This window comes from Lepidochelys kempii, chromosome 12 (assembly GCF_965140285.1).
Source record: "Lepidochelys kempii isolate rLepKem1 chromosome 12, rLepKem1.hap1, whole genome shotgun sequence".
In the NCBI taxonomy this organism is placed as follows: domain Eukaryota; kingdom Metazoa; phylum Chordata; order Testudines; family Cheloniidae; genus Lepidochelys; species Lepidochelys kempii.
The window spans coordinates 3269891-3282189 of record NC_136391.1 but is presented as its reverse complement, the minus strand read 5'-3'; the positions used below and the strand labels follow the sequence as shown (position 1 = coordinate 3282189).

Genomic DNA, 12299 nt, shown 5'->3' with positions numbered 1-12299 from the left:
TCCACCTGGCAGAAGGGTTACACTCTGATTACCCCAGAACTCTCTAGGGCCAAATTCAGCATCAGTGCAGTCCTGCTCTCTTACACCAGAACTGGATTCAGTCCTTTCGCCTAGAGTGCCCCCTACCCAAACTGCTTCTTTCTCACTTCCACTAGGTGCCTCCCTGCCAAATGTACAACGGGCGTATAGAACCCGCTACCACAAGGTGCTGTAGGTGCCAAGGGTTTTGTAATTTCACAGACAGGATCAGGCATTTATAGGGACAATAACCACATCGGTCTCTATATTAGATGAGACCACTGACCTGCTGGTTGACCTTGGGCAAGTCACTTCACCTCTCTGTGCCTCAGTTTCCCCACCTGTCAAATTAGGATAATGATGCTTCTCTCCTTCCTTGCTTTGAGATCCATGGCTGAAAAGTTCAGTAGAGGAGCTAGGTAGCATTATTATTTAGAACTCAGTTAATGTTGCGCATGATCAGCTGGCAGATATTTCTCTAGCAGGCCATGACAGTAACCCGGCCACCGGGAAGTTGATCATGCTTCCACCTGCCAGCCCTTCCGGTCCTACTGGGTTGGAGAGCAAGAGACCAGAGAGTCCAGGCCTCTCATCAGCAGACAGGGATATTTCCCAAGGCATGCTCAGTCTGATTAGTTACAGCAAGATGCTTCTCTGAGGGTGGGCCAGGAACGAAGCTCCATCCCTCACTCTGGCCTGGCCTGGCCTGGCCTGCTCTGTGTGGATCACGTCTGTCCCAGTGCTACTGAGCACCACCTGTCTCTGGTCCGGTAGAGGAGCCCTCGGAATGTCATTTGTTATACAGAACAGCAGCTGGGGCAGTCCAAGTCTCTTTTGATTGTCGATGGCCAATGCTTATGTAAGGTGCTGGACTGACAGCCCCAGAGACCAGCATCCCCTCCCTAGTGAACAGGCACATCAAGGGAAGAGGCAGTAGCAACCCGCGCAATGATCCCACCAGGAGCTTGTCCCACTCTCTAGAAGGACTGCTTTGTAAGGAAGAAAAGGAGGACTTGTGGCACCTTAGAGACTAACCAATTTATTTGAGCATGAGCTTTCGTGAGCTACAGCTCACTTCATCGGATGCATACCGTGGAAACTGCAGCAGACTTTATATATACACAGAGAATATGAAACAATACCTCCTCCCACCCCACTGTCCTGCTGGTAATAGCTTATCTAAAGTGATCATCAGGTTGGGCCATTTCCAGCAAAAATCCAGGTTTTCTCACCCTCCACCCCCCCACACAAATTCACTCTCCTGCTGGTGATAGCTCATCCAAAGTGACAACTCTTTACACAATGTGCATGATAATCAAGTTGGGCCATTTCCTGCACAAATCCAGGTTCTCTCACCCCCTCACCCCCCTCCCAAAAACCACACACACAAACTCACTATCCTGCTGGTAAATAGCTCATCCAAAGTGACCATTCTCCCTACAATGTGAAAGCTCATGCTCAAATAAATTGGTTAGTCTCTAAGGTGCCACAAGTCCTCCTTTTCTTTTTGCGAATACAGACTAACACGGCTATTACTCTGAAATTTGTAAGGAAGGCCACTAATAAGGCCTCTTGCAGTCACCAGCCCGTGGCTCCACGAAGATACATCTCTACCACTTCAGCCAAAACGGATTCTTTGTTGGGTGCAGCAGGGCTAGATCTTTTATCCTCTCTGAGCTGTCCACCACAGGGTATCACAGCTACGTACACGTACACTGGGGAAGGACTGGCTGGGAGAGCTGGTAGGTGGAGCTGGCCGGAGACCTCCCAGCCCAATTCACAGTGGTTATCGATCAGTCCTCAGGATAACTATTTCTCCTTACTACACAGCTGGACCAAGACAGAACAGCACTGAATTCTCTTACCCAGGTCCTGTCCCTGGGCTTGGGTGCCACAACCCAGAGGAGTCTTGAAAGTCTTTGAGCTCGGCCCAGTTTGCTCTGGACTCCATTACAATGGGTTCCACTGGCGTGTCTCATCCCAGAGCACAGCAAGCCCGCCGGTTCCCTCTGGAGCACACAGAGCCGCTTTCAATAGGGAGGGTACCATGCTAGGGCTGGTGACCTCTGAGCAGGCTGCCATATAGATCAATGGCAGGAATTCCAGAAAGCTGGGTCTTTTTAACTAGATCGGTTGGCTGCTGCTATGCAGAAACCTCCAGATGTTAGCGAAATCCTAGAAACTCAGATCCTCCCTTCATCTCATCACCCCTTACGCTCCACACCTCTCCCCCTCTACCCATTTCTCTCTTGCATTCGCTCCCTTTTTCTGGCTATATTTTAGGTTCTCGGAGACTGTGCGCCCTCTAATGGCTGCCAGGGCCCTGTGCACGCTCCGGAGGGTTTATATAAAGGCCGAGCGGAGAGAGGCTAGAGATATTGGTGGCGAGATCAGGGGAGCTGAAGAGAGGAGACAGAGCAGCACGGAGGGTTGCCCTGGCAGCTGACCATGGCGGTGAAGCAGCAAGCCCCTTACCTGCACTTGGCTGAGCTCACAGCATCCCAGTTCCTGGACATCTGGAAACATTACGATTCTGATGGTCAGTAAGAACCTCACCCCCAAAACTTCTTTTAAATCTCAGATACTTTTAGGAGGATTTTTAAAAAAAACTCTTAAATATTTGATAAAAACCCATCCCTGTGTACTATTGATAGAGTTAGATCTGTGTGCATTTGGGCTTTGGAAATGTATATTTTTCTATTGGGACATCTGTAAAAAAAACCTCCCTAAGTGCACATTTTAAGGGGCTTTTTGTTGTTATTAATTGTGAGGAAAGTTTTTCAATGGACACTGCCCCAGCTAGGAGACCCTGGCACGAGGTATCGCACATAGGAGTCTCCCAGCCCATCTGCTCTGTTTGGTATGACATTGCTACCAGGACAAATTCCTGTTGTAATGTGCTGGGACTGGCTTTGCTTGCAACAAGGCTGTGCCCTTGTGGGAACTTTGCAGCTGCCTTCTAAAATATGGAGCTGGCTCGTATTTTGCTTTGTTACCCCAATAGTTCTTGCTCACTGGATTCCCCCAATCTTAACTCCAATCCCTTACGGTACTGTTCTGTGTTCTAAATCAGGCAGCCCAGTAATCCTCCTTCTGCTGGTTCTTTGTTGTTCAGCAAGATCCAGATCTGATGGGGAATAAAAGTGACACTTGGACTGAAATTAAAGCCTAGGGTAACCCAGCATAATTTAGCTGAAGTTGGTAGCATTGTACCTGTTTGCACCTGGGCTCAATTTGACCCCAGTCTTAAATCTCTATGTGAAGAGCCCAGATCTTTGGTCAGTCATATGTAACTTTTGTCCTCTGTGAGGTAGCAGGGGGGATGGAATGTGGATGGCTACGTTGGTAGCAAGCTATGCTGAGCGGATGCCTGAGCAGGTAGGGGTATGCTAGGATGGGGTGAGCTGTCTGCAGGCGTGACAGCCAGCACCATCTCCTAGGTGAAGGTTTAGGGGTGCCTGTTGTGTCCTGTCAGTCACCTGTTGGCTTCAAAACCAGACAGCAAGTGAAGTTTTCGCAGCTTTGACCCACCTGAGCCCAGAGATGCCAATGCAACCTGAAAATGAAAATGGCTTTAAATCTGTCCTAATGTGAGGATGGCTTTGGTGGAGCAGAAAGAACCCCCCTGTGCATGTCCGATCCCCTTACTTCCTCTCCCGGTCCTTCTTGAAGCAGGGAGTGAGCTCGGCTGTGCAGAAGGATCTCTATACAGCTGTTATTTCAAAGGGCCCAGCTTCTCTGTCATGGACAGCTGCTATCAAGGGATAGTTAGCCAGGTAAGCCAGCCCTGAATCATAGCCACTTGCAGACCCTTGTAATCCGTCCATTTACCTGGTCCTGAAACCTTGACATCCCACCCATCCTGCACAAAAAGAATGTCCTTTGTGGGAATTGTGCCCCATACAGGGCAGGGTGGAATCTTATGTCTCCAGGACTCCAAGGGGAGAAGGCAGCGCTGATGTACAGGCTGCCTGAGTGTTTACAATAAATAAACTTCTTATTAGTTTCAAGCTCCCACCTATGGGCTAAAGGTGCTGAAATGCTTTCCTGGGACATGAAGCTGTAGCTTCCATCAGAAGGACACAGCAGCTGTGAAAGGGGAGAAAGACTCGGATTCCTGCAGAAATAAGCCAGACCACTAGCAAAAGGCAGGGAGTTCCACGCACAGCATCACTGTGATGGGTGTGCAGGTCATCAAGATGCAGTGACCTGGTACTCAGCTACTTAAACTCTCCTCGGAAAGCTCCTTGTAGAGCTTTCATCTCTAGAAGTATTTGCTAATTGGAACAGAGTGGTGGGGAGCCTTGTATTTGTGGAGGGGTTAAAACATCAGTCCTGATACATCTGGGACAGCCAATAAACACACACAGCCTGAGTAAACAGGGTGTTGACGCGTCAACTGTGCAATTTATGAGTGAATCGGTACATATGGAGTGGGCAGGAAGAGCAGAGGACTTCCCAGGAGACCAGGGGGCACTTATTGGGCATGGCTGCCAATTATTATTGTCGTGCTAGCTTATCATTAGCTATGTCCTTGCCATTGCATCACTCTTTGACAGCAATTAGAGCAGAAGGCGAGAAGCAGACATTCACCCAAAGCAAAGCCCCAAATTGAAATACCCCTGAATCTGGAGGGACTCCAGATGATCCCAGATTAGCCCATCTCTAGCAGAAACTCCGCAGTATGGTAAAGCTGGGGTGAAAAGTTGAATCTAGGGGGGGAAGTACAAGGGGGCACTGGGGAATGATTGTGGAGTGGTCTTTGCTTGTAAGTCCAGGGAGCCTCCAGGCACTTGGGCATTTATAATGGGATCATAAACTGGGGACGGGAAAATACAAGAAGATTTAAAATGCTGTAGCAAGAACCAAGGTGAACAGCAAGCCTCAGGAACAAGGGAGAGAAGTCAGTGGCACCAGTGAAGTAGGAATCAAGTAAGATCCAAGGCTAGAACAAAAATTCTATGGGAGTGTCCCATCCACCTTTATCTCCATCTCTTTCAGCCTGTGGCTCAAGGTTTGTTCATCCAAATCATCATTTTTTGTTTTCAGCCTTGTCTTTGAGGCCCTTCTCTTCCTTCTCCCTTCCAAGACCTGTGAAGGAAACCTCTCCTGATTATCATCTCTCCCTTCAGGGCATTGCAGAGACCAATTAAACAAAGCCACCTGCTGAAGAAACACTTGCCTCTCACTCCACAACCCAACAAGCCTCTGTAAACAAACAGCAAAAGTGATCTTGGGAAGCATTTGCAAAAGGGAGTGGCTTGGGTTCATTTGCTTTCAAAATCTGCCCACATTAGTTTCTATTTCAGTTGGAAATTATTAGATAAGTAAAGCACTTGTGATTATGTTAAATCAGACAGTCAGGAAAAATATGCTTTATGTTGAGTGCAGAGCAATTCAAAGAACCATTGCTGGCTGAGCCAAAATAACTGCAGAGCTCTTTGCCCTGGCAGAGGCACTTTACAGCTAGGGGAGAGCTAGCTGGGTTCTCGTTAACATCCAACAGAACCAACTCTAGTCTGTTCCTCGACAAACTTGTGAGCTGAGTTCTGGCTGCAGAAACTTTATTACCAGCAATGATGGAAAAGGCAGAGAACCCAGCTGGAGGTTTCCATGCTGCCGGCTATGAGAAAAATCATGGCAAATGTTGCTCCTAGTTACATTGGTGTAAATTTGGAGTAACGTCACTGAAATTAGTGGTTTGATTTGGATTTACACCACTGTCACCAAGAACAGGATTTGCCCTCCGCTGCCTTCTTTTGATTTATAAACTGAGCAGATGTGATCAGCATTTGCTGAGAGATTCAGTGTGGAATGTCACAGTGTAATTTCTGCTCAATCATTTTCCAGCCAGCATCCTGAATGCTGCAAAAGGCTGAGTTTTAACAACTCCAGTTCCCATTGCAGCAGCGTCCCTTCACCCACATTCTTCCTCAACATCAGAAGCAAGGAGTACAGTTGGGACTGAAACTGCCTTAATTTACATTAGCAAGAACCTTTCCCACTAAGTCTCACAGACCCGAAGGCCAAAAGGGACTGTTGTACTAGTCTAGCCTGTCCTCCCGTAACACATAGGCCAGAGATTTCACCCAGTGATTTTAGGGAGGTCCTATATGGCAGGGTCTGGGGAGTTCTACTGAGGGATTTGGGGAAATGTGTTGTCTCTGTCATCTGCCGCACAGTAGGCCCCAAGGGAAGCATGCTCAGTGCACCATGGGAGTGCAGAACTGCTCTATTTGGGTCATTTCTCTTCTTAACAGTGGCTGCACATGCAAATGAAAATATTAACCCATCTGCTGGACCCTTGGAGGGGACTAAATTTGCAGATGAGAATGGCAGAGCTTACCTGACAGGTCAGCACAAAGCACGGGTGTCTTGCGGGTCGATGCACCTTGTTTACTTTTGCAGCCAGTTAAAATGATTTCTCAGCCCCAGCGGAGTTGGAGATTTTCAGGTTAGAGGCAGCCAAGGGATTGAGTCAAATGGCCAGGGAAATTCTCAATTAAAACATGAGGTGCAATTAGCAACAAGCAAAATCCAGCTTGCTTTTCTTCTTCGAGTTTTCTTTCTCTTTGTCATTTCATCCTCTGTCCCTCATTCACTCCTTAAATCTTACAGATGTGTCAATTTCTAGCTAGCTTTTCTCTCTCACAGGGTTTCTTCCTCTGCCTGTGCCTCTTGCCTCTTTTACTCAGTCCCCGTCTCTCTCTTTCTGATTTCCCAGGTCTCAACATCAGCTACAAACTCCTCTGCTCCTTGGGCTCCATTTCTCGTTTGGAAGATACAAAGTTATCTGACTTCAGTTAGTTACTCATGCATGGGCTGAGACAAATCCCAGTGAAGTCAATAGGATTCTTTCCAGTGGGTTCACTGGGTTTCAGAGCAGGCCCGCACTGCCCTGGGGCCGAACTAGACTCCCATTTGCCTTGCACAGTGTTGAAAGATTGCTCTGCGGAAGAGCTGTCTGTACATAGCCAGTTAATAGGATAACATGCCAGTAAGCGGTGCTGCTCCTAGGCTGAACTCTGCAAACGGTTCCTGCTTGGCAGCTCTTTATTCATTGTCTTGCGCAGTGTGTTTGAGCTGTGCAATGGAATGTGAAACGGTGTCGTATTGTTCAGACACTAGGTGGAGCCGTGTGTAACACACCTTGCTTAGGCTCACAACTGTGATTCCTGGCAGGGCATTAAAGGATCTTATGGGAGACACATCTCCGGTGTCACTCTCTGAGAAGGAGGCTTGGTAGCCTGCCCATATCTGGTACAAGAAACCAATCTGTTAGGAGCAACCCTGCAGCCTCCCATGTACAAAGCTAGTGCCGTGGGTTCTCACCCATTTGAAATGCTGGCCTAGTCAGGCAGCACACTGGCATGGAAAGGCCTGGGCACCTCTGGGCAACTGGCAGATTCCTTGCTCCTGGAAGACCTTCCTATGTCCTCTTACCTTGCAAAGCAGCTTGTGTGTGTTTGTACCTAAATTAAGTTCCCGCAAACGGGAACCCCCCAGCCTTGCCTGGGGCTGCCTGGACCTGCTAGTGTCAAGAGAGGGAGGGGTTTTGCCCACATTGCAGGGCAGGAGTCTCATCGAGTACTCAAGTGCTCGGAGGCACAATGCCAGGCAGTTCACCAAGGGCTGTGGCCTGCCGGCTATCAGGTGTGGCCAGTCTCCCCTGCTGCTTGTCCCATATGCTGCGGTGTGTGCTAGATGGGGGTGGGACGGCGTGACAACCCATGCCCAGTGTGCGTGCCCTAGCTCCCTGCTGAAATTCTACCCTGGCTGATAGACTCCAAGAGCAAAGGACACATCATGTAGCACCCCTGCTTCCTCTCACAGTGATAGCCAGCATAGATTCACCAAGGGAAGGTCATGCCTGACTAATCAAATCGCCTTCTGTGATGAGATTACTGGTTCTGTGGATGAAGGGAAAGCAGTGGATGTATTGTTTCTTGACTTTAGCAAAGCTTTTGACACTATCTCCCACTGTATTCTTGTCAGCAAGTTAAAGAAGTATGGGCTGGATGAATGCACTATAAGGTGGGTAGAAAGTTGGCTAGATTGTCGGGCTCAATGGGTAGTGATCAATGGCTCCATGTCTAGTTGGCAGCCGGTGTCAAGTGGAGTGCCCCAGGGGTCGGTCCTGGGGCCGGTTTTGTTCAATATCTTCATAAATGATCTGGAGGATGGTGTGGATTGCACTCTCAGCAAATTTGCGGATGATACTAAACTAGGAGGAGAGGTAGATATTCTGGAGGGCAGGGATAGGATACAGAGGGACCTAGACAAATTGGAGGATTGGGCCAAAAGAAATCTGATGAGGTTCAATAAGGATAAGTGCAGGGTTCTGCACTTAGGACGGAAGAACCCAATGCACCGCTACAGACTAGGGACCGAATGGCTAGGCAGCAGTTCTGCGGAAAAGGACCTAGGGGTGACAGTGGACGAGAAGCTGGATATGAGCCAGCAGTGTGCCCTTGTTGCCAAGAAGGCCAATGGCATTTTGGGATGTATAAGTAGGGGCATAGCCAGCAGATCGAGGGGCGTGATCGTCCCCCTCTATTCGACATTGGTGAGGCCTCATCTGGAGAACTGTGTCCAGTTTTGGGCCCCACACTACAAGAAGGATGTGGATAAATTGGAGAGAGTCCAGCGAAGGGCAACAAAAATGATTAGGGGTCTGGAACACATGACTTATGAGGAGAGGCTGAGGGAACTGGGCTTGTTTAGTCTGCAGAAGAGAAGAATGAGGGGGGATTTGATAGCTGCTTTCAACTACCTGAGAGGTGGTTCCAGAGAGGATGGTTCTAGACTATTCTCAGTGGTAGAAGAGGACAGGACAAGGAGTAATGGTCTCAAGTTGCAGTGGGGGAGGTTTAGGTTGGATATTAGGAAAAACTTTTTCACGAGGAGGGTGGTGAAACACTGGAATGCGTTGCCTAGGGAGGTGGTGGAATCTCCTTCCTTAGAAGTTTTTAAGGTCAGGCTTGACAAAGCCCTGGCTGGGATGATTTAATTGGGGATTGGTCCTGCTTTTGAGCAGGGGGTTGGACTAGATGACCTCCTGAGGTCCCTTCCAACCCTGATATTCTATGATTCTATGTTGGCAGCACTGGCTAAAATGTGCTCATTTCCTGGTCCTTGGTGAGCAAAGGGTTAAGCTGAGCTCAGCGTGGGCAGGTGCTCAAGGAAGAGTCTGAGCCGTACCAGGGATATGGTCTTTGGGCAGGCTGGGCTCTATTCTCAGGGCTCACCGGGCTGGGTTGAACCCCACACTGGGGAATTTTAGGTTAAAAGCACTAAGCCTTGAGATAAGACCTTGCTAATGGTGAGTTTTTTCCCTGCTGGCTTTCTCCATCAGTTATAGCCTCCCCACCCTCTGCTTTTCTTTCCCAGTTTGGAGGATTACTAAGAGTCAGTGGTGCCTGGGTCTCTTCATAGACCTGAAGGCCAGAATGGACCCTAACTCACAGCGTAACTGGTCAGAGAACCTTGCCCCGCGAGTTCTGCATCATGCCCAATAACTTGAAAGCTCTGGTATCCTGACTGAGGAGGCACTGTCCAGTTTGGTTTTACTGCCCCCCTCTCTTGTAAGATAGCCAAGCCAACAATTATTTGTTGACAGACAAAAATTCTGTTTAAAATGTAGATGCCTCAGAGCATCTAGCAGTAAACGCTGGACCTGCCGTCTCTGTGTTGGAAGACTGGGGCTAACGCTACATGAATTCTGTGCTGAATTGGTGGGAGCTATTTTTCCTTCTGGGAGTGGAGCCCTGTGGTGTGTAAAGGAAAACTCATGTGTCCATTGGAATGTTGCTGGACACAGCTGTCCCGTGGTGAGCGTTCGGTTAAATCCTGTCTGCTGGACTGATTCAAAGTCGACAGGAGCTTGCAAGAAAAGGGAGAGGGAGAGATAAGTGGGGCCTAGCCTGGTGTGTTTGACTTCAGCAATGCCCCGTCTCTTTGGGTACATGACCTGCTCCTGGTGTTGAGAAGTTGAATTCACAGGAAAGAGAAAACACAAACAAGATTCAAATCTGGGGGAATTCTTACCCAGGGCACTCCCCCCTTGAGCTCTGGCACTGCCAAGATTGGTGATGCTTGTGCGTTGCACGGTGTTTAATTCTTTCAGCATGGGTTGAGCTGCAGTCCTGCTCAAGCAGTGTCTCCCTGGTGGCCAGAGGAGCACAGGAAGAATGAAAAATCATCAGCAGTTACAACTTGCTCTAATCTGCAGATGAGCTTGTTTAGTTTAAGTTGGTTTTAGTCTAGGAGACAAAGCTGGCTTCGGCTCCTGGCGGGAGACACTGGCCACTGTGCCAAAGACCGAGGTACTATTTAAATCCCACCTAAGCACGGTTTAAGTGATGCCTACCTGTGGCACTAGCTGCTTGCTCAGGGATGAATTGCACCCTGGAAGATCAGTTGCAGGAGGCTGGTAATAGAGTCTGGTTAGGGATCGTGTCTGAGCTAAGCATTCCCTAGGTCTTTGGCAGACAACGTGAAGAATTTCATGATTTTTAAAGTGCTCATTCGTTTTCGTTACTCTCCCAGTGCCAGTCGCTAATCTGGCACTATTGAATTTCACTCTCCATTTCAAACCAATATTTGCAGATAATAGCTTGACGCCATTTGCCCAGCCCAGCCCTACTTGGGACCTTCCTGCTGTATTTGGCACCCTACGATACACATTTCTGCAGTGCAGGAAAATAGAAATTCACCCCTACTTAGCGGGTAGTGAACAAGAGTCATGGGAGCCACACAGTTGGGATTAACCCAGCCATCTGTAGGATCGCTATAGGCGGCTGCCCTGTCTCCTATAGCCCTGGAAGGACTGAGGCCACACCCAAAAGTCTGGCTCAGATTCTCCACGAAGGAGAAGACAAACACAGCTGTCTTCTGCAGTTTCCACAGTATGCATCCGATGAAGTGAGCTGTAGCTCACGAAAGCTTATGCTCAAATAAATTGGTTAGTCTCTAAGGTGCCACAAGTCCTCCTTTTCTTTTTGCGAATACAGACTAACACGGCTGTTACTCTGAAACCTGTCAGTAATGCAAAGGAGAGTTTTCTCCCAGTCTTCCTATAGGCCATATGTTGGGGGTTCGCTGGCTCCACAGGAGCCAATCTGCTTCTTATACTTGTTCCCCTTAAGCCAGGAGCTTTCAGCCAGAGCCTCCTGTGCCCTGGCAGCTCCCTCCCAGCTGGCTGTATGCTGGCTTTTATAATCACCCATCAGTCTCAGCTGGGAGGTTGCTGCTCAGTCACAGGTAAGGCTGGGCCCAACTCCCCTTAAAGGGGCAGCCGCTCTGTGACAGACACCTTTGGGCAGCGTGATTCAGTGGATAAAGCATTGAACTAACAGATGGAGCCGTGGGTTGTAACCACTGAGACCCCTGCCAGATGTATCAATCACCTACAGCTCCGGCTGCTGTCAATGGGAGGCGTGGGCAGGGGCTGCAGGTTTGTAGAAATTTTGGTGGTGCCCAGAACACTCAGAACCCGCCCCCCCACCACCACCAACTCCCCACACACACCTGCCTAAGGCTCTGGGAGGGAGTTGGAGGTCTGGGGTTCAGGCTCTGGGATGGAGTTTGGGTGCAGGCTCTGGGCTGGGGCAGGGGATTGGGGTGCAGAAGGGGTGCTGGGTGCAGGCTCTAGAAGGGAATTTGGGTGCAGAAGGGGTGAGAAGTCAGGCTCTGGGAGGGGGTCTGGAGTGCAGGCTCTGGGAATGAGTTTGGGTGCTGGGTGCAGGCTCTGGGAGGGAGTTTGGGGACAAAAGTAGGTGCAGGGGAGGGGTGGGAGTGCAAGAGGGAGTTAGGGGGGAGGGGGTTCAGGGTGCAGGAGGGGGTGAGGGATGCAGGCTCTGGGAGGGAGTTTGGGGGCAAGAGGAGGTGGGGGTGCAGGAGGAAATTTGGGGGCCGAAGGGTGTGTTTGCGGAGGGGGTGTGGGAGCAGGCTCTGGAAGTGGATGGGGGGTTCGATGCTTACCTGGGGCACCTCCTCCGGCAGCGGCTCCTAGGCGGGGCAGGCCGGGGGGTCTCCTCATGCTGCTGTCTTCCCATTGGCCGCAGGGGTGTTGGGGGGGGGCAGCGCGCAGTGCCACACCCCCTCACACGGGCTGCAAGGACCTGCCGACTGCCACGTGGAGCGAGCGCGCAGGAAGCCGCTCAGCCCCGCTGCGCTGTGGGTGGTGGCGGGCGCCCCCGGGCTGTTTTAAATCGCCCAGGGGCGGTAGGTGGGAAACTTTGCTGGAGCCGGGACCCTGGGACAGGAATATTGCTGGTGCC

At 49.9% G+C, this 12299-nt stretch overlaps 1 protein-coding gene across 2 annotated transcripts in view; it reads left to right on the top strand.

Moving 5' to 3' along the window:
- Positions 1-2372: 2372 nt before the first annotated feature.
- Positions 2373-12299, top strand: part of CALB2 (calbindin 2) — a 73847-nt gene continuing 63920 nt past the window's right edge. Inside the window, exon 1 of one of the 2 annotated variants that reach the window (XM_073307153.2) lies at positions 2373-2557. In XM_073307153.2, coding sequence (XP_073163254.1) covers positions 2467-2557 — 91 coding nt within the window. In that variant the 5' untranslated portion in view covers positions 2373-2466. The remainder of the gene's footprint in view (positions 2558-12299) is intronic. The other variant, XM_073307152.2, reaches the window with a different exon arrangement.